Genomic DNA, 26,109 nt, shown 5'->3' with positions numbered 1-26,109 from the left:
TCCAGGGAGCCGGCCCGGCCAAGCCCTCCAGCCCATGCCCGGCGGGGACCTGTCGCCAGGAGCGCCAGAGCCGCGATGTCCATACTTGCCAAAATGGGAGACTGGCAGGTACGGGGGTTTGCCTCGGCAAGGGCTGAGGTGGGCGGGGGTGGAGCGGGGGAGGGGGAGGCGGAGAGCAAGCGCCGTGGCCCAGGGCAGGGGAGTCGTAGGTGAGCCTGGCAGGGCAGCGCCCAGGAGCACTCCCAGGGGAGAGAAAGCACGGGTGGGGGGGGGGGGGGGAATAATAATAAACGCAGGCGGCAGCCACGGTGCTAGGGAAAGTCCGCCGCACGCTCCACAGGTGGCCCGGGGGGTCACTTGTGGTTTGCGCTACATCCGTCCCCCCCCCCCACCTCCCCAGGAGAAACTTGGTGGGTGACTAATACAGAAGGTGGAGAGGGTTCGGGGCGAAGGGTTGCGCTGCTTTGAGGACAAGGTTCCCTGCTTGCTGCCTGCATCTTGGGCCTTGCCTCAGACCCCACGACTTCGCTTCAGGGTGGGGTCCTGGCGCACCTCTCTCTTAGTGTCCCCGCGTCCCCGGGTTTTGGGGACCTAGGGGGTGTGGAAAATGTTAAAGGATCTGGTGGGCCAGGTCACAGGGGCGAGTATACCCTTTGGGGGTTTCTTCGAAGAGTTTGCGAGAAGTTTAACTACTCAGTTCGCTTCCTGAAGCCGGTTTCGCGGCTTGGGTGGCGGGTGGGGGTCAAAGGACCGCGGTAATGGTGAACTGTAGGTGATGAGGGTCTCGAGCTTGCCAAAACCAAAGCCCGCCAAGCTTGGTTCTGCAAGGCCGCGGGCACCCCGGGCGGGTGGCGCTCCGATTCCTGCCCTCCCTGCGCCAGGGACCAGGACCCAGGCCGCGATGTATTTTTTCTCCAGCGCTTTCCTTCCAACTTCCAGGCGTTTCCCTACGGGAAAGAGGGCGGCTCAGACCGGGCTGGTGAGGGTAGCGGCCTCTCCCTTTCGCTGATTTCCTAATCGGAACCGCGGGGCCTTCTTTTCCTCCCAGCCAAGCGAGGCCTGGTGAGGGCAAGAGTCTCTTTGTTCAAAAGCCTGCGGGGCTATTCGAACCAAATGCCCCGACTTTCTCAAACTAAACTAGAGTCCCTGCTCCTCCTGGGGGCAGGTTCTTTAGCTTATTTCCAATTTAGGCCATTAAAAGTAAAGTTCAGGGAAGTCCGGTCCTTATCACATAATCTGGAGTTGGGTAAACCGAGGCGTTTGAATTTTATATTTCTTCTTATTAAGAGCAATCTTTTAGCCCTCCTACCTCATTTAATCTCGCTATGTGCAATTTCATCCCCCAACGTTACAGTAAAGAAGGATGCAAAGTCTACACCAAACACAAATCCTGGGGGAATCCACCCCTTTCCCATCCTCCCCTGTGTGGGCCGTCCTTTCCTCACTCTGTTCTCTGGGGGGCTGATTAATTGGAGAGTCTTTGGCGGTGGTATGTGGGGGGTTCCTCCTCAAGCTTCCCCCTCAAGTTCGTTGCAGAATTTCGGAGTTGGCGAAATACTCCCAAACCGCCGGCTCCCCAAGATCTGGGTTCCGGCGAGCCCTCTGAAGTTGGGGAACAGGGCGAGTCTCACTGCAGAGGGAGGAGAGCTGGCGGCAGGGCTCCTGCGGGCTCACAGTTTGGCAACCGGTTGGAGGCCTGGATTTTGGGGCCGGGAGGGGCTGGATCAGCCGGGTTCAGGCTGCTGGGCTCCCCGGACCTCCCGGAGAAACTAAGGTCATCTCGCCTCGTCGCCGCCTCTCCTATTTCTCCTGGTGTCTCTCTCTCACACAGACACTCCCCGCCCCGGCGTCGGGCCTGGCCCGGGGCTCCTACTCCCGGTGCGGCCAAAGCATTGACATGCAATGAAGCGACTTGTCGTGGTAATGACGCTCAAAACACACGCGGATCGGCTGGCTCCAGGGGCGTCACGGGCTTTTGCCGGGGCCTTACTTCCGCGCCCACCCCCGGGGCGGCGGCTGCAGGCCCCGCAGGCCCCAATCTGCACCTCCAAAGCGCCCTCGGCGGGAATACAACAACAATTTAGCAGCCCCGCGGGTGCGGAGCCGTAGATCTGCTGGGCCCGGGGCGGGGGGTAGGGTGTGTGTGTGGGGGGAGGGACAGCGAGGCCTTAGTGTCTTCCAGACCCCAAAAACTGTAGGAAAAGAGAGCGAAACTTAAGAGTTCCCTTTCGCACACCGTGGCAACGTCTGCGGGGTGTAAAAACCCTGCACTCCCAGGCCTTGGATGTGACCTACAGATCCGCCTGTGCGGCTCCGGCCGCGGCTGGGAAGGGATCCGCGCTCCCCGCCCGCCGTCCAGCTCCTGACCTCCAGCCGCTGCGGCGCTAGCCGGGCTCGCGGCGGCCCCGCGGGGCGCGTTGGTCTTAGCGCCGGAAGTTGACCACTCTCTGGGCCGAGTGCGGCGCCAAGCTGCGAGCCCCGTTAAGCCGTAGGGTTGGGTTCGTGTTCAGGTGTGGAAAGGGGGCCCAGGGGCGCACTCGGGGCGTGGGAAGGGCATCCAGGCCGGCTCCAATCCTCCTTCCAGCTCTGTCCTACTCCCTGGCTTCTTGGGGCCCTCCTCTGGCCTCGTCTGCCTGGCTTGGGAAATTTGCTCTTATCTCCTCCAGGAAGAATTGATGATTCGCAGCTTTGGAAAGGGGGGTGTCCTCCGTTCTCTTGCCTTCTTTCCACCTGTTAGGGACACCTCCCCCGGCCCTCTGAGAGGACACCCTACAGAAAGCTGGGGGGCCTGGAGGTTTATGGGAAAGAGGCCCAGATAGACGGCGGTTACACACGCAGCTCTGAGGCGGGATCTACAGTTATGGGGGGGGGGGGGTTGTGGCATTTAAGGAGAGGACAGATAGACACTTGTCTGGGGAACAAATGGGAAAGCTTCAGCCTGGTTAATTAATTAACTAGCCTATGTTTCGAAGGATCACATTAGGTCTTCCTTTTTTCTTTGTAACAACAACAACAACAAAAATTCGCTAAAACAGGAAGGAAAGAAAGCAAGCCCCGGTGGAGCGAGCAGGCCCCTCTGTGGAGCCGGGGAGCCTGCACTGGCCAACTTGGAAGGGGTTGGGGCGGCCGACGCCAGGGCCTCTGGTTTGGGATCAGCCCGGCACTGCGCCGGCGTTAGAAACATCACCAAATCATGAAGGAACCCGCCCTGCTTTAATTAAAAAGGGGGATCTTGGGAAAACCGGAGTAGATTAGCACAGCGAAGCATTGCCTCTCAGTGATTTATTTTGATGCATGTATGATAAGGTATCTAGACATACAAATGCACACACATCTTGTCTGTGCTTGGGCTCAACCTCAGACGAAGCTGTGCGTCTCCATGGGAGTCTTATAATCTGGTCCACATCGCGCCTAGGAAACCCTTAACCCGAACACCAAGTTTAATTGTCAGTCGGCTTTGGCGTCATACAAACTGAAGGAAAGTAATTTAACCCTAGGAGCTGTCAAGTAACTTCTTCAGGATACAACTTTCATTTTACACGCGCAGCAATTAAGGGATCGCAAACCCCCGTCGAGAGACCGGAGCCGTTTGGCAAAATCTCCAACCTGGGGTGGGGTGGGGGGACGCAAAGCCAATAAAACTCCCCAGGAGTCGCGGCCGGAGGAGACGGCTGCCGCCAGCAGAGGCGAGCTCGTGTTGGACAAAAGTCCTGAAGTGACTTCACCGGGCTTGGTTTTGGGGGTTATATTTAATTGCGAAAGGTATAATCATTTGCACTAAAACTGGAAAGGGCAGAGACAACAGTGGCGACGGAGGTGGGGGAGAGGTGCTGGAAGTCGGAGCGCAAGCGCGGCCTCTGGGACCCTACGCTGCGCTGGGCTTTGCAGAGGGAGTCTCGGGCGGGGAGGAAACGCGGAGCGAGGAACCGGAGTGGGGCGAAATTGGGGGGCGCAGGGCACTGGGGCGGCGGCGCGCGGAGGGACTCAGGGGAGGGTTCTTCTGCTCGCTGGTAGGCGTACGCTCTGGGAGGAAGTTCGCGGCTTGGGGAGGCCTTAATACCCGGGTCTGGGAGGCCGGCGGCACGTTGTGGTGCTGGCGAGCAATTGGACTATTGTTGATATGCTAATGAGGCGATTAGGCTGTTGGTAAAGAGCTGGAAAAGGGAAAAGTTTCTACCATTAGAGGGAGATCTCCGAGCGCACACGGGAGCTCTCTCCCTTCTCGCCTCCTCCTCCTTGCCCTCCTCCTCCTTGCCCTTCTCCTCCTCCTCGCCCTCCTCCTCCTCCTCGCCCTCCTCCTCCTCCTCCAGCGCTCACGGTCCGCAGCCGGCACTTTGCGCTTACCCAGAGAGTAGCTTCACTTGGGTGCGAGGCAGAGAGGGACAAATCCGCTCACGCCGATCCATGAAAATGCTTTGGAAACTGACGGATAATATCAAGTACGAGGACTGCGAGGTAAGCGCGGCGCCGGCCCAGTTATCCTCCCGGCGGCAGGTTCCGAGCTCAACCCTTCCGCTCCTCCTCCTCTCCTCGCAGCAGCTGCGAATGCGGGTGGGACAAACTTTCCCCGGCGCAGCGCCCGCCCCTCCGATGCGTCCGAAGAGCCCGAGGGAGAAGCCCGAGAAGGAGGACGCGGTCGCTTCCTTCTTTAGTTTCTCTCTTTCAAAACTGGCGTCCCACTCCCCACCCCACCCCCAACACACACACCCACTTTTTGACCAATTTTAACTGTGCCTACGAGTTGCTGTGCCCCAGGTTGTCGAAGCAATTGCTGGCAATTGGGCACGCTCCTGGGCGCTCCGAGTGTCCCCTCCAGCGAAATCCTGGGGACCCAAGTCAGAAGAGAAAGAGAAGGAAAAACCCTTTTCCTTCTTCAACTTTCTCTCTGATCTTTAATATTTTCCCTGCCTCCGTCCCTCCCTTCCTTCCTCTCATCTTTCCATCCTTCCTTTTTATTTGTCTCTCCTTCCTAAAAAGACTCTCTTCTCCGATTTTGAGACCGTTCCGCACACTTTATTCTGAGTTGCACCTCCCCGTAGGTGGGCTCGAGTGGAGAGCACTCTTCCCGGCTGCGCGGCTTGCTCTAAATCCTTTCTGTTATTCCAGAAGTTCTCAGCAGCTTCTCTTTCTGTGAGACTGGGTCCGCGCACCCTGTCGTGGGGGTGAGGGGACGGCTGCGCAGCGCGGATCCCGCGGGCCTCCATGTCCCGGCGCACGGGCCCCTGTACCCGCCCTGCGCTCGGCTGCGTGACCGTGGGAATCCTGTTCCGCTGCCGACGACGCCTGGTGCCCGGAGCTTGCTGGGCCTATAGACGGCGCCTCTTTGGAGCCCATTTTAAAATACAGGGGTCTTCGGGGCTCGACTTCTTGAGGTAGCCGGGAAGGCACCGGCGTCATGGGTCCGCCTGCGGGAGGCGCTGAAACGGGCCTGGCGGCGGCTGCCTTAACCTCCCTTACAGCTCACACTGCGATGAGAGGATGAGTCACGCGGGGGGTGGGGGGGGGGGCGGTGGACCTCGCGAAGATTATCTAAACAAATAAAGTGGCGGTCCCGGCTTTGCTATTTTTTTCTCCGTTCTCTCTCTCTCTCTCTTTTTTTCTTCCGTCCATCTGAAGCTGGGAATGTCAAGCTCAGAGATGCGCTTTCGGAGCCGCGGGGGTCTTGTCTTGACTTGAAATCAGAAACAGGGCTTCTGTAAGGGATCTGGCACCCGCCCTCTCCCCCTCTCCATTCTGGAGACTTATTTTAAATCTTTGTTTCTAGAAAGCTTTCTCCCTTCCGGGGCCCTCCCTTTTTGCTTCCCCCCCCCCCCCCACGCACACACACACCAGTGGATGGGGCACCGGGTGGAAGATCGCGGAACCACCATTTCTCTGGGGGTTCCCGCTGCGCGCGGAAGAGGGCAGGGACAAGCCACCTTTGTTTTCGAGGTTGAGGGGGGCCGTTGCGGGCAGGTCGGGGTGAAACAGCCCCTCAGTCTTGTAGGATGCATTGCTGCGTCCGGGCTTCGGTCCGCGGCTCCCGCATTCCCTTTTGGCAGAGGTCGAAACCCAGCGCGACGTGTGGGCGCCTTCGGTGGGCTGGGTCCGAAAGTCAGCGGGTCTCTAGGAGCCGGTGGGACCGGGGTGGGGGGCTGAACTCTCACCCCCCAGAGGGACCCCGTGGTGAGTGTGAGAATGTGTTGGGAGAAAAAAAAAAGCGATGAGAGGGAGGAGAGAATAAATAAAAGTGAAGGCGGTTTTAACAACTTTGGTGGTGACGGAGCGAACGCTGGAGAGGGGACTTCGGGTTTCCAAGCGGGGTTGGGGCCATCAGATTACGCGCGGGGCGCTGCAGGGACACGCTGGAGGCCAAGTGCCGCTTGTTCTGACAACCCGGCGGGCGGCCTGGCAGCGGCGGCCGCACCGGGCGAACGAGCCATGTCATGGGGGGGGGGGGGGCGTCGGCGGGAGTGGCACGGCCGGTCAGACGGGTTTGCACTGGGAGCCGGAGCCGGCGCCCGGGCTGGGCTGCCTGGCGTCTCTGCGCGCCCCGGGCCGCAGCCCTGGCTGCCGCTTCCGGAGTCCCGACCCCGTAGATCCTGAAGGCGGGTGGCCGAGGCGCTGAGCGCGAGGCCGGGGGTCCGGGGGAAGCTCCAGCGGGCAGCCGAAGCGAGGGACGTCGCAGAGCCCAGGGACGGTGGAGCCGGAGGGCGGGTCTCGGGCGGGTCTCCGAGCCATGGAGGGGCCGCGCGGCCGCGGGCAGCCGAGTCCCGAGCCCCAAGCCGGGCTGCGGAGCGCAGGAGCCCGCGGCCGGAGAGGGCCGGGCAGCACCCCTCGAGCTGGGAACCCGAGGAGCTCCTGGACCCGGTCTCCGGCAGCTCCTGCCGGCGACGCAAGTCTCCCGCGGCATCCTGAGGTCTGCCCCAGCCTTTTGGGTCTGATTGTCCTCACTTGCTTCCTCTCCCCTTCCCCCTCCCCCCTCCCCCCTGGCCTCCCCCTCCGAGCGCTCGGGCCAGGTCCCCTCCCCCCTCCCTCCTTCTCCCTCCTGCCCTCCCTTCCTCCTCTCGGGCTCTCCCTCCTTCCCTCCCTCCCTCCCTCTCCCCACTCCGGCTCCTCGCCCTCGCCCACACTTTCTTTCTCACACACGCACGCAGACACATTTCCTCTCTCTCTGCTCTCTCCTTCTGTCGCCCTCGCTCCCTCTTTCTCTTTCACTTTTGCATGCCCTGCAACCTTTTAAAATGTTGCCCCTTCCCTGTGATTCGCCAGCCGCCGCGCCGCGGCCCCCCGCGCGCTCGCCCGCTCCCTCTCCCGCCCGCTTTTTGTCTCTCGCGCTCCCTCTCCCCACCACCGATTTGCTACACTGAGGCTCCGGTCAATGGACTGCATTGAGAGCCGGCTCCGGCGCGAGTTGCCTCTCTGCTTCACGCTCGATTTCCAGGCATTCTTCCCTTATTAAGTATTCGTGTAATATTAATAGTCATGAATATCTGCTATTAGGAGGCTCCAGGAACGCTGCCCAGCGCGGTTATTAGAAGCTCAAGCGAAGCCGCCGCTAAGAAAAGAGGGGAGACACGGATTAAGGAACACGCACGCACACATACACACACACTTTTTTCTTTTTCCTTTTTTTTTTTTCGGGGGGGGGGGTTTCAATTTTTTAAAAAGAACTTTGAATCATAACCTATCGCGGCAGGATAGAGACCGTGGGTTCGACCGGCTGAAGGCGCCGCGCGCATCGTGGTTCAAGTTCGGATGGATCCGAGCGGGGCTCCCGCGCTCGGCCGAGCCTCAGCGCGGTGACTGGATCCTGGGTGGCGCGGGGCTCTCGGCGCCTTTTGTGTGGGGCGCGCTAGAGCGGCGGGACAGCCGGGCTCTCCGAGCTTGCTTTTTTTTTTTTCCACCCTGACTTGTTAACCCAGACTCTTCGCAGATGTTAGTTCACAGTTTTTCAGCTATGGTGAGTCCCACCCCCACCCCCATCCCTGTTTCCTTAGGAATTCTACTCGGGAAACCTGGTGCCGCGAAGCTGCCCGAGACCTCGGGTTGCCACAGCCCAGGTTTCCTTTAGGGCACCCCTTTTGCATTTGCATTCTCCTCCTTCCTCCTTTCCCTCGCTCTTTTTTCCATCCCTACATCGAATGCATTGTCCCCCCGGCTCGGCCTCCCCCGCGCGCAGACCCACCTCGCTGCTGCTTCCCTAGGCGTGCTTCTTGCCACGTTCATCTTTATTTCCTTGCATCTTCACTTGTCCCCTAGATGTTTTAAACATTTGACGCTTAATCGGTCTGTAGGAAAAACGGAGCCCACTGTGCCCCCTACCCTCGGGGCCCAGGGCTGAACCTCTCAGAGTTCACATTCCCTGGAGTCAACTCTGTTTGCTAGTTTTGCAAGCGAATTGCAGTAGAGGGACCTAGGCTCAGGCGTTTCTTCTGCCCTTTGGGGCTGGGGTGGAAGGGTGGAGGCCTCCGCTCCGGGGTACACCTTTCTCTTTTAAACCTAATGAGGCTGAATCTTTCTCCCTTATCCATATCATAAATCGACCCTGTCGAGAAAAAGGTTCCTAAATGAGGAAGCGGAAAAGACAGACCCCCCCCACCCGCATCCGATCCTGCAGTTAAAACCTTTAAGCTGGTAATTTAAACGCGTGTGTTGGTTACAGCTTCTTTGCGAAACATGTTTCTATTTAAATAGGCATGAAATGATATGTTTACGATTTTTCCCCCTCCAAATAAATGGAACAGGGTAAACAATAACGCCATGGCCGGCAGGTTCAAATCCGGGAAAAAAAGAAAAGGCCTCTTCTGCTGTTTAATATGTAATAGGCATTTTAATTTTGCTTAAGGGAGGTTTCACGCGGCGGCTCAACGGGCTCTTCCCGGAGGCTTTTTTTTTTTTTTAATCGCCCCCACCCCTTTGAAAGAAACGCCTAAGGAGAGTCACTTGTGCCCCCCACATTTGCACGATCTAATTCCCCTCCGTGTTTGGAAGGGCCGTTTTACTTGCCGGAATGCACATTAGAGCCGATTTCCTTCGGCGGACCGCCGACAGGAGCGCGAGGTTTCCCACGCAGGCTTGCCGCGTGGATTTAATGTGGACAACTCCGACGCGACGCCTGACTTCTTGTTCTCCCCCTACCCCCCGCCCCATCCCTTCTTCTCGCTCTCTTCTAGGACCGTCACGACGGCACCAGCAACGGGACGGCACGGTTGCCCCAGCTGGGGACTGTAGGTCAATCTCCCTACACGAGCGCCCCGCCGCTGTCTCACACCCCCAATGCCGACTTCCAGCCCCCCTACTTCCCCCCGCCCTACCAGCCCATCTACCCCCAGTCGCAAGATCCTTACTCCCACGTCAACGACCCCTACAGCCTGAACCCCCTCCACGCCCAGCCGCAGCCGCAGCACCCGGGCTGGCCCGGCCAGAGGCAGAGCCAGGAGTCCGGGCTCCTGCACACGCACCGGGGGCTGCCCCACCAGCTGTCGGGCCTGGATCCCCGCAGGGACTTTCGGCGGCACGAGGACCTCCTGCACGGCCCGCACGGGCTGAGTTCCGGATTGGGAGACCTCTCGCTCCACTCCTTACCTCACGCCATCGAGGATGTCCCGGTAAGAGGCCGCGCGGGCGGCGCGGGAGGGAACGCAGCCCCGGCTCACCCAGCCCCAGAGGAAATACCGGAACATAGAACCGGTGGGTCCGGGGTGTCCTCGCTGGTATCTCCTTTTATTTATTTATTTTTTGGGGGGGTGGGGGTGGGGAACAAGCGAAATAATTTTCTTTTAAGGAGTTGAGAGTTCTGTCCTAGAACAATGGTTCCCGGGCTCGCTCAAACAATGCCTGCATTAGGGTTGCGCCAACACTGAAATAAATTAGATGGATGTCACCAAGAAGCGTATCTTCCCCGCTCGATGACAGTAAACTGTTTCGAATGGGAGAGGATCTAATTCCACCGCTGGGTCTGGCGGTGGGGATTTTTTCCCTGTTCTGGGAAAGATGTTGCATTTCCACCGAAAGAGCTCATTAAATACCCCCGCGATTAAAAAGGAAAAAAAAAAAAGTGGGAAGACTTGCTAAGAAAATAATTTTAACCGTATTTTATAAACATTAGTGAAACCTGAAAGTTAAGTGTACACCCTATCTTGATTAAAGAAAAATAAGTAGCAAATCCAAGCAGAGGGACATTAAAACGCTGCCTTCTCTTCCTAGAGGTGCTAAGTGGTGATCCCATAAATCATTAGCTGGGTTCCCAGCTCCTATCAGAACCGGCTGCACCCCATACTAAATTAAATGTTTTGAGACTATTGGTAATACATTATTTGCGCTCTAATTCAGTTATCAATATATGCAGTTTTAAATGATTTCTAAATAAGCATGGCATTAGCACATTTGCTATTTACAATGCAAACCAGGCTATTGATAATTCGAAAATACTTTCTGAAATTAAATTTAAACCAGCGTCTCTGTTTCAATTCTCTATATTTATGGTTCTCTCACAACCTTCCTGGAATAGAATTAGAACAAGCCAATAATTTTATTAAAGCTGTAAAGGCTTCTGTTAAAAGTGCTTTTCTTATGAGAGGAAATGTATCTGGATGTGATTTTTGCTAAAATGCTATTTCAAATTACTGCATCAAATATTGCAGCAGTATGTCCGTTGACAGTTTAATGATTACGGCATTAGATTGCAAGGAAAATGGTCAGATGAACTTACCTGCTTGCTTGGTGAATTTAAAACGTTATTTAAGTACCATAGGCACCAGGAAAATTTATTACATCTCTCATTTGGTCCAGTTAATCACTGAATTTGTTGGTTATGTTTAGCAACCTTGCATGGAAAGCAGGAAAGCAGTCGCCTGACCCAGGTGTAGGGTTTAGTAAGCATTGTGTATGTGTGTTCATATTTACACGTTTTAAGATATTAATACATAACAGTGCTTCATTTTTTGAAGTAAAATATCAAAGGAGCAATAGTTTAGAAAATGCCTTTAAAAAAAAAAAAGAAGTTATTTTAGTTCTCCTTCCCAAAGAGTCACTTGAATCTTTTTCATTGCCTGGTCTTTGGAAATATTTGAATTGCAAAATAATGTTGTAAGCTTTTGGAACCACCTGATTGTGGATTAGAATTGCTCTACTTTGTGAAAATTCCTAGGTGTTTGGTGTAAATTCTTAACACCTGTATGGTCACTCTTTGTGGTGAAATTGGTCAGTTAGGAGAAATTAACCAAAAGATCAAATAAAAAGAAGGAAACTCAGTTGCTGCTCTCCCCCTCCCTCTCCCCCACCTCCACCTTTTAAGAAAAAGTTCTTTCAAAGGAATTTGGGTCAGGAAAAGGATTGTTTCCAATTTCCCATTGCTGCAACAGTTAACCTTTAATAAGAATGACTGCTAAATATTTAAGAAAATCAAGTCGATGGTGAAAATTATTTAATCATTAATATCTCAGTGGGATTTTAAACTTAACAGTCTTCCCTGTGTGGACAAGGTCTAGAAATCACACAAATAAAAGTATTATGCCACACTACATTTACTTTATGGGTTTAGGGTGCATGCATAAAGGGATCATATTTCCCCATATAGTTAAAACACAAGAACTGCAGCAGTAGTCATTTCTGAACATTTCTCAATTTAATTATAGTTAAATCCAGAAGCACTTTAGGCAAGTTACAAATGAGAGCATTGAGTATAATAAAACCTGTAATAAAGCAACTTAGTACCATCCACCCGGAATCATTGCGATCAGGCACAATTAACAGGAGCATAAATCCAAGACAGAATGGAAAATGTTCGAATCAGTATTATTGTTGGACAAAGACTAGAGAAGGAAGTAATAGTTTTTTAAATGGTAATGCCTGTGTTTGGTAACGATTGCGAAATCTTCTATCTCAGCAGCCCTGGTGCTAATTTGTAAACACAGCCAGACATTATATTGCCTGTCAGTTTCTGCCTTAGAAAACATGATTTCATTTGACTTTCTAATCACGTTTTGACTCTAGCACACACATATACACATCCATCTGCAAAAGAAAAAAAGTCACACCAGTAACAAATCTGCTGGTCAACAGGAAAGATTGTTGTGTATGTACTTGTGTTTTAATCATTTCATATTCTTGTCTGATACTCAGAAGTCTTAATTTTTTTTTTCCTTTTTAGTTTTCCATAAGGTACGGATATACGTTAGCTTTTAAGTGTAACACCCAAAGCGTTTGCGACGCACCCTTGTTATTTCCATTGTATTTCTCTGGCTTTTGTGGCCTGAACGTTAGTGTCGCCAAAGTCCGAAGCCGCTGAGGCTCCAGACTAAGGCTTAGGTGAATTTTTAAAGGTTGAGTAGACTCCTGGGAAAGACGAGGTGCTCCAAAAACTTGATTTAATTTCCAAAAAAAGTTTTATTCCTCAGCCCACGCCCCCTTCAAACGTGTGCTGTTTGCTGGAGTGGGTGGGGGGCAGAAATTGGCGGTGGGTGTGCAGGGAAACCTCTTGAGTTGCAAAGCCCCAAATTCCAATAAACCAAGATGAGATGTTTGTATATAAATGCCATTATACGGGAGGGGGCATTTCCATATGGCACCTCCCCCTCCCCCTCATCTCGCATGGAATATTAATTTCTTTTTGTTTTGATTATACATTTACATCCATGTGTATCCTTTTGTTGCAGCATGTAGAAGACCCGGGTATTAACATCCCAGATCAAACTGTAATTAAGAAAGGTAAGCCATTTCCTTCTGCATTCCAAGCATGTCCTCACAGGCACAGTACTGTTTAAAAGAACTTGCAGAGCTGTATTTTTTTCAAATAGGATTTCCTAAAGACTCAGACTTAGTAAATAGATAGGCATAGGACAGCAATGCTTAAATGAACGGTTTTCTGTATGTGTGGCACAGGCTAGCTTTGTTTTGATTCATGATTTGGCCTTTTAATTTGACTCAGTGATATCTGGAGCAATATATGCAATGTGAAATCTTTTGACTGATTTGGAAGATATTTCAATTTTCAAACAGTTTAATAGTTGTTAATACATTGTGTGTATAGAGTAAAAGTTATGGGCATAAAGCAATGTACAATGCTAAAATGGTGCAGCTTACTATTAAAATAAGGGCAAGTGACCAGAAGACACAGTTGTATTTAGCGGTGCAGAGAAAAAACTTTAATGTTCTTCCATTTGGTTTCTTGTTGGCTGTTTGAGTTACAGGGGTTTTAAACTTTATGAATCGGGTTAACAAAAATTTGGCTTTTGGCTAAAATTAGCAGCTCTCTTCTGAAGACGTCAGAATTATTACTATGATTGTTCAGAGCAGAATTTATTAGAAGAAGTGAAAGTGATTTGGATGGATTTTTAACTTGTATTGTTTCTTGTGAGTAGAAATAAAGTTTACTGGTCTAAATGCTATTCCCTCTTGGTAGCAGCTTTTTTTGTTGTTGTTATGGTGGCAATGTTATGTGTCAGGATTCTAAGCACCACAAGAGGATGATGCTATATAAAACTGTTCCCATTTCTAACCCCAATCAGTATATTGTTAGCTAGTTTAAAGTTTCATTTTTTTTTTTTTGCATCTGTGAAGTCTTTGTCACGTCAAATTAGATGTGCAAGGGATAAATCTTAAGAGATGCTCTTTCCAAGTCGACATGATAATTGGCTCTTTTATTAGTAATCTCTCAAGAGTTCGTTTAACTCCTATTGTCTCTATTAGCCTCCCCAGAGCTATTAATGTCACAAGTGATCTATCCAAAACCTGGAGACCATCCCCCCCATACGTCTGGAGTATCCCCTTTAAAGAACGCATAAGGGAGGAGCACTGGGATGAGAAAATGTTCATATTATCTCCATGTGGAATTTTAAAATATAAATGCATACTGTACTGCAATGGTTGTGAATGCATCTGAACTACATTGGTATTATGAAATGTAATGCATCAGTACACTTCCTGCTGGTCTTGGATATTTTTCTAATAATGTAGATCCAACAACGAAGAGGCTATGTTTTTAACTAGGAAGTGCATATCCTCCCCACCCCCTCCCCAATGAAGGAGCTTAAGCAGAGAGGGGCTATTAAGGATTTGGTCAACAAAAGGACACATTGCTATGGCAGGCCTGTTTGTTCTTCATTCCATCTCCCCCCAGTTCAAAACTGAGCGTGGAATGGATTCCCCCCAACTTCAGTCATTTTCAAAACTGAACGTAGCAAAGGATAGGGCATGCGTTGTGAAACAACAAAACCTCCCACTTTCCAGCTTGGTGCCTTAACTGAAATGCTCATCTACAGGCTGCTTTAGCCATCTACACTCTCAGCTGATTTCAATAATGGCTCTTGGAAAGCGACTGCTCCCTGACATTAACCCCCTCACCTCACAAACTCCCTAGAAAAACGCGTCATTTGTCCTCGGTTTGCAAATGTAGCCCCCTCCCCTGCACCCTAAACCTGGTCTGGGGGTGGGGGTGGGCAGGGCCTCCTCTTCGGACGCTGAGAACCGACAGGGTCACAATTTCACCATCCATCTCTAGACACCACCCTTCGCGGGTCAAAGCATCAGCGCAGGCCTGGCTGGGGACGGGGTGAGGGGCGGTGGCATCTCTGGGCCTCCGGGTGAGGCGCGTGGAGGGGCCGGGGCTCGATTCTGAGGAGGGAACGGAGCAGGAAGGGAGGTGAAAACGTGGGAAAGGGGCTCTCATGTTTCATAGCTGGAAGGGAAGAAAAGCAGGGGCTGCGGCGCAAGCCTGGAGTCCGGCCCTGCCGAGGCGAGCGCCAGATTCGGGCAGGCTTTGGGGGACCCTCTCAACGCCCACACCAGGCTTCGCCGTCTGTCTCCGCAGGCCCCGTGTCCCTGTCCAAGTCCAACAGCAACGCCGTCTCCACCATCCCCATTAACAAGGACAACCTCTTCGGCGGCGTGGTGAACCCCAACGAAGTCTTCTGTTCAGTTCCGGGTCGCCTCTCGCTACTCAGCTCCACCTCGAAGTACAAGGTCACGGTGGCGGAAGTACAACGGCGCCTCTCCCCGCCCGAGTGTCTCAACGCGTCGCTGCTGGGCGGAGTGCTTCGGAGGTGAGGCCCGCCCGGCCCCGCCCGCCTCGCCCCGCCCTGCCCCGCCCCGCCAGCGGCGGCCGCACTGCGCCTGCGCCCGAGCGGCAATGCCAACGGGCCTCGCTCCGCAGCCCTCCCTTCGCGGAAAAAGAAAGGGGCGGGGCGTAGGGCCTAGAGCCGAATGGGCAGGGCTTGGGGAGGGGCGAGGTGACGCGCGCCTGCGCTCTCCAGGGTCTGGCGCGCGCCTCATGTCGGCCGCGCGCTCGCCTGCTACTTCCCTCCTCTCCAGCCCGGACCCTCCACGCGCACGCGCAGCTCGCCCCGCCTCGGGCTTAGTCCCGGCCTCGGCAGCCGCGGGGAGCCTTGCAGCTGTGTGTTTTCTCCTCGCGCACACCTTGCCCACCCCCCGGGAAGTCCTTCTCAGGCTCCTTTTTCCGGGTTTGGGGGCTCCAACGGCAACTGTTCGTCCCCTGAATAGCGATTTAATAGAACGGTTTTGAACTTAAGGAAGACAGGGGCTTTATCTCGGGTCCGCACGCGCCACCCCCCATCCCCAGTCATGGGCGCGTCCCGCCAGACTCCCCGTGCCCGGGCCCAAGGCGCTGCCGTTTAATTGCTCGGTTTTATTGGGGCCTGATGTGTGCTAGGCCCCGTGCAAGGCTCGTTTCCGTGTATTATGTGTAGTCGGTACCAGAGAATGCATCTGTTCTGTACATGGCCAGGGATTCTCACCTCAAAAGGTTGGACTGCTTAGTTCATTAATAAGATTTCATAGGGGTCAACCAGGTAAATCACCCTTCCTCAGGGCAGGCTTCTCTCTGCTGGGGGCTCAGCCTCAGGGTTCCACCCAAAGGTGTAAGGGTGGGTTTTGCATTGAATTTACCCAGATCAGATTCTACCTTTCCCTCCCTCCCTCCCGTTTTTCCCCCTTCCTCCCTTCCGCCCTTCCTCTCTGCCTCCCTTCTTCCTTCCTTCCTTCTTTCCTTCCCTCTCTTTCAAGAAAGTAGACCAGGACCTTTATTCTGCAGACATTTATTCCTTTAATTGTAGACCCCCACCCAGTTGCGTTTTGATGCATATAACCCATGCAAAGCCTATAAAACCACTTTGGAAGGTTTTATCATAATCTGTTCTCATCTTTTCCTCTTTCCTTCGCAGTCATTCTGCTTCCCTTTGTAATCTTTCACTGACACAGATCTTTCCTCTGCCCTCTGCCTTTTCCTACCCTTCCCCCATTCCCAATATTGAAGACTGTTTACCTAGGGGAGTATAATCTAATCCACACAATTAAAGAGTGCTTGAGTAGGGAATAAAATCTGAGATTAATTAATTTGCTGTTTTATTTAAACAATTTTTCTTAACCACTTTCTGATTATGGGAGTCTATTTAGACATCTATTTAGAACCGCCTCCATTATCTCTGAAATCGGTGAAATTTTTAAAGGCTCATATCAGCTCTTGACATTTCCAGTTAGGGTGGTGACATGGCATGTAAACAGTTGGTGAAATGAATTTCCCACTGGGGCTAAAGCCAGAGCAAGAAACGTGAGAGTGATGATAACTTTGGTTACTGTGAACAACCTAACGGCAGCTCTTGCAAAGACAATTTAAAGACCCCATTGGGATTTGTGCGATTGTAATAACAGGGAAAATATACAGAAATCAGTTGAACTCAAAAATACCTCAGAGCCTAGAGATTGGAGCTGTTTGTTCGTTTGTGGTTCTTCTTTAAAGAGCTGGGAAATCAAAACCTTTCAACCTGCCATAAGGGTTGAACACGGGGTGGTTTCCAGTTTAACAAGCATTTCTCTCCTGACATTTTTCTGTACCGTTCCTCCCTTGGTTCCTCTTTTTTAAATGTCTCCTGGCCACACTTCCCAATTTCTGGAAAGTGTATTTTTAAGAAGCTTTCAAAAAGACTGTAAGGTGATGCAGATCAACCCAATGTTTTCTCAACCCCTTTCTTGCATATATTTGTGAAACAGGGCGAAGTCTAAAAATGGAGGAAGATCTTTAAGAGAAAAACTGGACAAAATAGGATTAAACCTGCCAGCAGGGAGACGTAAAGCTGCCAACGTCACCCTGCTCACATCTCTAGTGGAGGGTAAGCGAGTCTACTTGCTAACTAGAAGAGAACTGCCTTCTGGGAAACTGGGTACTATTTAGTGGCCAGATGTTTGGTTGTCTTTTGTGTTCATTGGCCATTTTCATCTTTCCAGAGAATATAGCCGGAAGTGAACGGAATTCTTGCATGACAAAAAACTATTTGCATATAACCATATCCTCCTTCCCTCTTCCTTTCTACCACAAAATTATACTTCCCCAGCTCAGTTCTGACCTAAACCATGTGAAAATTGAAGAACTGCATATTTTGCAAGTTCCTGTCTCCTTTAAAGAGCACAGCAGTAAATCACTTAAGTTATTCTGACATCTGCATTTGAGAAATGTGTGACCATTACTTCCTGAATTAATTTGAGAATCCTTGACCTGCATCCTGATTTAAGACCATCCTGAAAGCTCAGGCTTATATGCCCTTTTGGGTTTTTGTTTTCCAAACATAAACTCCTTTATCTCTAGTTTAACTGTGCCTCGCTCTTGGAGAGGAAGAAAAATGGGCAATTTTAGACTTTGGATTGTTTAGATAGGAAAAGAAAAAAAATCAGCATTTCGAAAAGTTTCTTAGGCTGCTTTTTAAAACTTACATACATGTATGAATCCCTCCTAGCCCCTCAAAGCAAAGAGCCACCTTGCTCTCACTCCCTGGTCTAGGTACAGTCTGCCACAAAACTCACTTACATTTCTACTTCCTGTAGATTACTGAATTTTTCTGATGGTGTTGGCTTAAATTTGGATGCATTGGAATGAATGTATAGCTCTCTCAAGGTTTCCTTTGTATCCTATTGAACAGGCTAAAAGGAAAAAAAAAAAGGCAGTTCAAGTACCAGGCAGATTAAAAAAAACCAGCATTCATATTTAAAGAAGGTATTTTATCTTATTTAAATCTTGAATTTGAGGAGACGTATTACAACTGAATTCAAGTTCTAGCTGTGCACATTATTTAAAAATATTTAAAAATCACGAATTTGAGGAGGACTCTTACCAATTCCATTTGTCAGTTGTGTCACAGATGATCATCATGTAGCTGTTAAACAGTAAGCAATTGTCCCCCGTCCCAGTAACTTAAAGTAGATTAAAGACAATAACAGTACACAGAGAACCCACCACCCATACCCCCAAAGAAATTATGGGCAAAGAAAATGGTAGCGGTAGTTTAGGGTGTAGAGTGTGTGCATGGGCTTGGGGGTTGAGTCTTGTAGCAGGGAGGCAGTTTCTGGAGAACTGTTATTGTTTGTGATCCGCTCCATTTTATGGAAACAAGCTCTGCGGAGGGCTTTGATGCTCTAATTGGCGCATGCGTTCTTCCGGAGCTGGAGCTAATGGCAGGAAGCCCTGCAGTAAAAACCAACTGGTTCAGGAAATTAAAACCAAAGATTCGAAAATCAACAACACAGACAGACTCAGTGGAGTGACCCTCAAATCCTCTTGGTTAATCGTTTTGGATGAACAGATAATTATATGCGATCAAGTTAAAATTTAAACCCTTAGTTGTTCGGTTGCAGGAAAGCTCAAGGAGTAATTGTGGATATTATTTATGAATGTGTTGATAGGTGCGAGGTTGGTTACAAGACACATTTAGAAAGAGAAGTTGGGAGACTGCCATTCAGGGTGGGGGTGGAGGGTGATGGACAGGATTTACATTTTCAAATTATTTGGGCCTTCCAGACTTGACCTTTTTTTTTTTTTTCTGACAAATGCGTCCACCACACATCCTACAGAGAAGGAAATAAAATGCCTGAAATGAGAAAACAAGTAGCTTGTGTTCCCCTCAATGTCTGGTTTAACAAAAGAAGGGAGGGGGAAGTGAGGAGAAAGCTTGGTGATCATGCATTGGCCACCCCCCAACCCGTTTTGAGTTTTGATCCAAACTCTTCATTCTCTTGAACTCAACCCTTTCCCTCCCCACCCCCTCTTTCTTGCCCTCTTGCCAGGGGAAGCCGTCCACCTAGCCAGGGACTTCGGGTATGTGTGTGAAACCGAATTTCCTGCCAAAGCAGTAGCTGAATTTCTCAACCGACAGCATTCCGATCCCAATGAGCAAGTGACAAGAAAAAACATGCTCCTGGCTACAAAGTAAGGCATTTACCTCGGTGGGCTCTCTGTGTCTTATTGTCAAGAGAAACAAAAATTTTTTCTAGCTCCTTTTCCTCTTCTTTTCCTTCTGTGTCAATAAGCTTTGTTGTTAATGTTGAAGGTACAGCACAATCTTCTGAAACCATAAGCTATTTTAAAGGGGAAATAAAAGTGAAATTGTTAGTGTCTTCCCTTCTTTTCCCTCACTTCTGCCCCACCTTCTCTCTCTCTCTCTCTCTCTCTCTTTTTAAATTAATGTGGGGGTGGGAATGGGGTGTAGTAGGGATGGATTTGTGGCTATGTTGTTTCAGAAACACCACAATCAGATCCTTAAAGACAGAACAGGCTTGCCGATATCAGTTTTTGTCTCCTATCAATACTCTCTCCAGGGCAAAGAGGAAGCACTGGCCTGCAAAATGTGCAAGCCACAAGCTGTCCTAGTTTCATCCCTAATCCCTTATTCCATTTTTTTTTTTCTACCTTCTTTTCTCCTCCCTCCTCGGAAGGGCCCCTCCTCCCCCACATGCAAGTTTTAGCCCACAGGCGAGATGTCAAATAGGTTTCAAAATGGCCCAAGTTATATTCCCATCAGTGCCTGGGCTGAATAGGCTTCTCCAGGTGGTGTGTGAAAAGAAAATGACTGTTTTGATATGTTTTCTGGAAATTAAAAGGCTTGTTTGGAAGCCCTTAATTATCCAAGTAGATGTCACAGGAGGGCGTGGAGCCAGAGGGCAGAGGCTGAGGCCTGGGGTGGGACCCTGTTTGTGGGCTGCAGATGTCAGCTGGTTTGGAGCAGGGGCCAGCCAGTGTCCCCCCGTGCCTCCCCCACATCTAGCCCAGGCCACTGCTGCCTCAGGGAGGTTCCAACTCCTCGTTGGGTTTTGGCCTCCCTTGCTCAGACCCCCTCTGCTTGCATATCTGACTTTTTAAGGCCCCATTCTGAAATGGGAACTTTTTCTCTTCCCTTGGCTTCTTTGACACACCCACACTTTCCCTAAAGAATTGTGTGTGTGTGTGTGTGTGTTTGTGGAGGGAAAAAAAAAAAAACGTGGCAAGTTGAAGTGGTCTGCCTGTTTTTCCAAATTCTTTTTCCAAAAACCGTTCTGAATTATCCCAAAGGAACAGGTTTATTCTGAGCATTTTTTTTTTAAGGCAAAATAATCCCTAGCAAAGTTTTACCTCTCTGTCTTAATACAGCCTGATGTGAAGGTGACTGAGCAGATAATTGTCCCCCAGGCTGTGCTGTGCTGAGGTCTCTGGAGGGCAGCAAAGAGGAGGGTCTCTATGATATTCTGAAAGAGCCAGCCAATATTGGCAAAGCGCTTGGGTTGCTTATTCCTGGTCCCTGTCACTTGCCTTTGTCTCTGTCCCAGTGGGTGAAATGTTCTGTCTCTAGGGTGTTTGGTTTGAGTGCACAAGGTGGGGGGAGAGGAACCTGAGAGGCATGTGTGTGTGTGTCATATGTGTGGGAAATACAGACATTTGTGAAGGCAGGCAGGGCAGATATTCAATGCAGGAGAGATTTTTGTGGACACCCGCAGGTGGCAGGATCTCCCAGCAGGAGATGGCCCCCAAGCCTGGCTCTGTGGCCTGGGGTCATGGACCGTCTGTGCTGGAGGGGTTTGGAGTGACTGCACCCCTGAGAGGTCATCTGTGGGCTCTGGGTGCCGCCTGCAGGGGTGCTTCATGTTTCTTTCTCCCCCACCCCCACCCGTTGCGCTGCAGACAGATATGCAAAGAGTTCACTGACCTGCTGGCCCAGGACCGGTCTCCCCTGGGGAACTCGCGGCCCAATCCTATCCTGGAGCCCGGCATCCAGAGCTGCTTGACCCACTTCAACCTCATCTCCCACGGCTTTGGCAGCCCGGCCGTGTGCGCCGCGGTCACCGCCCTGCAGAACTATCTCACCGAAGCCCTCAAGGCCATGGACAAAATGTACCTCAGCAACAACCCCAACAGCCACACGGACAACAGCGCCAAAAGCGGTGACAAAGAGGAGAAGCACAGAAAGTGAGGCTCTCCTGCCGCCTCCGCCCGCCCACACGCTCCCCGCCCCCCCCACCTCGCTCCCCCACGGCCCCCACCTCCCCTCGTCACTGACCTGCCACCCACCTGGCAGGCGACAGCTCCGGGACCAGCGAACCCCTCCTGCTGCTGCTACTGCTGCTGCTGCTGCTGCTGCCGCTGCCGCTGCTGCCCGCCGCCCTCCTGACTCTGCGGGACTGCGCTCCCGGGGCAGCCGGGCAGCCACCGCCGACCCCGCCCCTCTGCCTCAACCTCCCCGTAAGCACCGACAGCCCGGTGCCCTCATGTGGAGCCTAAGAGAACAGAACAGGCCATGACGCCAGCAAAGAAAGGTTCTGTCCGAGTGTGTGAACTTTAAAAAAAAAAAAAAATTTCAACAACAACAAAAAAAATGAAAAACTTTTTTTTCTAAAAAAAGAAAGTAAAAAATATTAAAAAAAATTATACGAGCTTCATGGAACTGAATCACCAACTTCCCTTACACAGTTCAGTTCAGATTGTAGCCATACTAAAAAAAAAAAAAAGACAAAAAGGATAATGACATTTTTTATCAGTATTGTGAATAAACTTGAACACAAAATACAGGAAGTTCCATGTCATGTCTTCAGTTGTAGAAGTTTTTCCTCTTCAAGGTAAAGAGACCAACTTGAACTTTCTCTGGCAACACGATTCAGTTATATAAGGGAATCAGTGTTCATGTCTCTGTATATATTTATTTATGTGTAATTTAATGGGAATTGTAAATATGGTGAGTCTGTTTTAAGCTTTTTTTTATTTATCTGGTGATTTTGTTTACCTCTTGTTTAGTGGGTTTCGACTCTTCCCTTTTAGTTCTTCATGTGGTTCATGGTACTTATTTAGAAATCCAAGGTTTGGGGGATATATATTTTTTTTCCTCTGGGATTCATGAATTTAGCCCTGTTGTAGCATGTTAAAGGTGGCAATTAAACAGCTGAACGAATTTTTAAAATAAAATAAAATTTTATATATAATTAGTATTCCATTTAGCTTTTCATTGGCAAGAGAAAAAAAAAATGATATTGGGCCCTGGAAAGATTTTTAAACTTGACTGGTTTTATAATCCTTCTATGTATGATGGGGAGAAAAAAAAGTTTTATTTTATCCCACTGTCCTCCCCGAAAAGCATCATTTGAGCAATAAATGAATATTGTCTTTAAACCAAGGGTTAGGGATCCTCCACCACCCCACCCCCCTTTTTGTTCAGAGAACTTCAAACATTTGGGACCACCTGGTATTCTGTATTTTCACTGGCCATATTGGAAGCAGTTCTAGTTGTATTGTATTGAGTTGTGCTGGCAATAGTTTCCATGCCTGTCAATGTATCATAGTCCTTTGTTGCCCAGATAAATAAATATTTGATACGCTTTATGTCGATTTTTTTTTATTCAGTGGCTGTCTTTATACCCAGGCGTATTTTTGTTCTTGGCAGTATTTTTTATTCAGTATGGTTACAGTAATTGAGTTTAACTCTCCCTTGGCAATTGCTCCTTGCAATAAGCAGCTGAACCCATTGTTTCCCTTAAGTACAATAAAAACTTACTTTCAACTTGGAGTTCAGAGCAGGGTATCATTTAGATATTCCACTGAGTCTGTATTCAGACAAATGACACAATAAAACCCAATGTATTCTTTTGGATAAAAGATTGTTTGTACTGCTAAAAGAATGACATACTATCTATTCCTTACCAGAAGCATTAATTTTATTATTAAAAATAAAGTTTTATTTTATTTATGTTGATCCTTTAGATTTTCATTTGTGTTTTGGAAACCAAAATATAAAACCTTCGAAGCCAAACGTAAAGGTGACAAAGAAGATGGAGAACAGAAGATTCCTCCTACAACCCCCTCCCCCAATTACTTTGGCAACTGTCTCAGAGGATAACTGAAATTTAAATTGTTAGTTCATTAGCACAAAGGAAATACTTAAATTCACTTGCTTGCTCAGGTTTCTCTGTGGCTAAGACATGTAAATGAGCCAAAACTAGCTCTAGTTGTCCAGGGTGGGAGAGGAAAAGGAATGTTGACAGAAATATAGGAGAGGCAGAGAAGGAGAAGGCAAATTGTTACTGATTTATTTTCATATTTTATTTAGAGATGAATTCACTAATGCACTGTCCTTAAGGAGCTCTTGAGGTAGCAGAGGTGACTGGGAAATACACTGATCCCTGAACTCTTCTGTTTGTTCCCTAAATGCCAGCCCACCTCCTTCTACCACCACAGGGGCTCTGCCAGGGACGTTTTAGAAATACAAAATGGACTCAGAGGTGGGGTAGAGAGGGTGGAGTAGGATTGTGACTCCTGCTGCTGCAGACGTCTATCTGTCTTCAAAAGACTGTGCCCTTAGCTCTCAGAGAAGGAAGGAATTCAGAGCTTTTGTAAATTGATTTGGAAAGTCTTTGCTTTGGAAGTGAGGAGGATTTTTAAAACGGTTTTTAAGAGGAAAATGGAGGCGGATAACTGGAAGGTTTAGGTAACATCATAGAAAAAGTATCTAGGTATACATACTGGAAAGTATATACGACAACTGGAGGAGATTTACCATTTATACATGTGATTTGATAATCTGAAAGACTGAGGAAGCAAAACATTGGGCAGTGTCCGTTTTGCAGCTTTTTGCTTTCTAATCTCCTTATGGAAGGCAGTGTAAAATCAATCTCGACAAATGAATGAGAATCGGTGGAGTCTTAAATTCTATTTTCCAAAGCCAGAGAGTTCATAACAATGCTGGGTTAAAAAAAAAATTCAAATGGAAAGTGTATCCTCAGAACGCAACACAGCAATTGTTTTTTAAAGCAGTTATTTATTATTTCCTAGAGAGACTGGTTAACTGTAACGTAGATGTAACAAAATAATGAGGCGAATGAACCCTAACTGTACATACTCTTGACAGAAATGAAATGCACACAGCATCGTAGCAGGTGAAGTGAAGCATTGTCAACCAGGGCTGTTTTTCTTGGCTGCATCTCAGATTGTGTGGGGGATCCTAACCTCAGGCACAATAGCATTCATAAACAGCCATACAGTGCTGCTCTTTCTCCAACGACACATAAATACTCATTTTAAAACGAAAACAATCTTATTAAATACCATTCATTCATATCTAGATTTACAGATGCTTGTTATGTTGGAAAACCTGAACCCAATATAATCCTTGCATCCTGAGAAAGACAAAAAGGAAATAGTGGGTTAGAACATTACAAGGTCATAATAAACAAAGGTTTCCAAATGCAGAGAATTTGTTATTTTTATTCCATAGTTGGACATTTCGAGGTCCATGATATTGTCACTCTGTCCTTTTTTAAAAAACAAATAAAAGAAATGGATATATGTATATATATGTTTATTTTTATGGTGGGAGGATAAAAGACATTATTATTAAAATAATTTTATTGGAGTAACTAATGGCTATGTGAATTTTGGCTTTCTCTGTTGTAACCAATGCATGCTTTCTAAAATACATGATGATTATTTAAAAGGTCAAATGTTTATGTATTAACAATAGTGATTCTTTTTGGATTAACTCAAATTAGGACACATAGTTGAATTACAAGAATGCCCGCTAGCCTATCCTAATTACCACACTCGATTCTTTATGGAAACACAGTGCTCCTTCAAGTTTGGCAGTCATCATTAGCCCCACTATTTTCCAACACCCTTTAAAAACCACAATCCAATCCACTCCTCCCCAAAATCGAATATTAATATAATTTGAGTTCTTGATGGAACTACCATCAAGACTGCAATGCCCCGCAGCTGAAATAATATTTAAAATAGAAGGGATTTGACATTTGAGAAGTCAGTGGCTTGAAATACCCAGTTGTACTTAGCTAATTCAGTCCTTAACCCCCGGTTTCAAATAAATCAATTACAGTCGATTCCACTTCAGTTCAGAAGTGCACAGGGTTTTAGTTAATTGAATACATTTTATTCACTTGCTAGGAATATTCATTTATCAAAATTCCAAATTTATATACATTTCTTTACAACTCAGGTTGTGTTAGGCTGCGAGTTGGATCAAATTTGCCCTGGTTTCCTTAAATCCTGTTGATTTATAAAAGAATGTCTCCCCATTCCTTTCTGGACCAAAAGTAAATTCATAATAGTTCTAGGTCAGGTAGGAGAGCTGTCTCCCTCCACAAAGAAGAGATCCTATATGGCCACCAAACTTGTGTTAAGTTTAAAGAGGTTGAAAATAAAGCTGGATTAATGGGATTTTTTAAAAGTATAGACCTGAAGGTTAAAAATAAAATGTGCATGGTTTCCATTAGAACATAACTTTGCTGCAGCTGACAGGTAGGACAATATTTTGTGGTCTTAAAGTCACATGCCCCTTTTCTTAACCCTCTCTTCCTCTGCCTCCCTGGTCTTTGGAAAAGTGCTTGAATAAATTCAGAAGCACTCACTGAAAGTAGTATGGTTAAATCTGCCCAAACAAAGTTGTGCTTTAAACAGATATTGATGCATGCAGCATTTTATATTTATTATTTGTTGCATCCTGCTGGCAGCGGTTTACTGTTTGGAAAGGAAAGGGGTTAATTAACGTCATTATCAATCACTAATGTTCGCCTAATGTGTCCAAAGGATAATCAAGTTAGGGGACAGCATGAAGTCAACAGTTGCTTCATTCCAGTTACAGATCTACTCTTAAGTCATTCAGTTATGGGGTGGGGGGGAAGTGGAGAGAGGAAGAATCTTCCTGGCTTGAATAAAGGGCTATCAAAATCAGGTCAGCTCGCTAGAGATCGGAGAGGCAGCAAGGACAACATAACTAACCAATGTTTTCATTCTCCAAGTTACAGGTGCAGGTTGTCAACAGTCCTGAGGTGGGACGACTGCAAGTTTTCCTATAATTTACTTGAGTATCCAAGTTG

The 26,109-nt window shown here is 48.8% G+C and overlaps 1 protein-coding gene across 3 annotated transcripts; it reads left to right on the top strand.

Annotated features, from left to right (window-relative positions):
* TFAP2A (transcription factor AP-2 alpha) lies at positions 1 to 21,262 on the top strand. Of its 3 annotated transcripts, none has more exons than XM_077143641.1 (7): positions 1 to 108; positions 9,156 to 9,590; positions 12,639 to 12,690; positions 14,792 to 15,023; positions 16,987 to 17,105; positions 19,051 to 19,192; positions 20,918 to 21,262. In XM_077143641.1, exons 1-7 carry the CDS (start codon positions 76 to 78, stop codon positions 21,204 to 21,206), a joined length of 1,302 nt encoding a protein of 433 aa, XP_076999756.1. In that variant the 5' UTR covers positions 1 to 75; the 3' UTR covers positions 21,207 to 21,262. The 3 variants fall into 3 exon arrangements, with proteins under 3 accessions (XP_076999756.1, XP_076999755.1, XP_076999757.1); XM_077143640.1 differs by lacking the exon at positions 1 to 108 and adding an exon at positions 4,191 to 4,455; XM_077143642.1 differs by lacking the exon at positions 1 to 108 and adding an exon at positions 7,128 to 7,942.
* Positions 21,263 to 26,109: the final 4,847 nt, after the last annotated feature.

The sequence above is a fragment of the Tamandua tetradactyla genome, chromosome 25 (assembly GCF_023851605.1).
Source record: "Tamandua tetradactyla isolate mTamTet1 chromosome 25, mTamTet1.pri, whole genome shotgun sequence".
Classification (NCBI taxonomy): Eukaryota; Metazoa; Chordata; class Mammalia; order Pilosa; family Myrmecophagidae; genus Tamandua; species Tamandua tetradactyla.
This window is presented reverse-complemented; position numbering and strand designations above follow the sequence as displayed.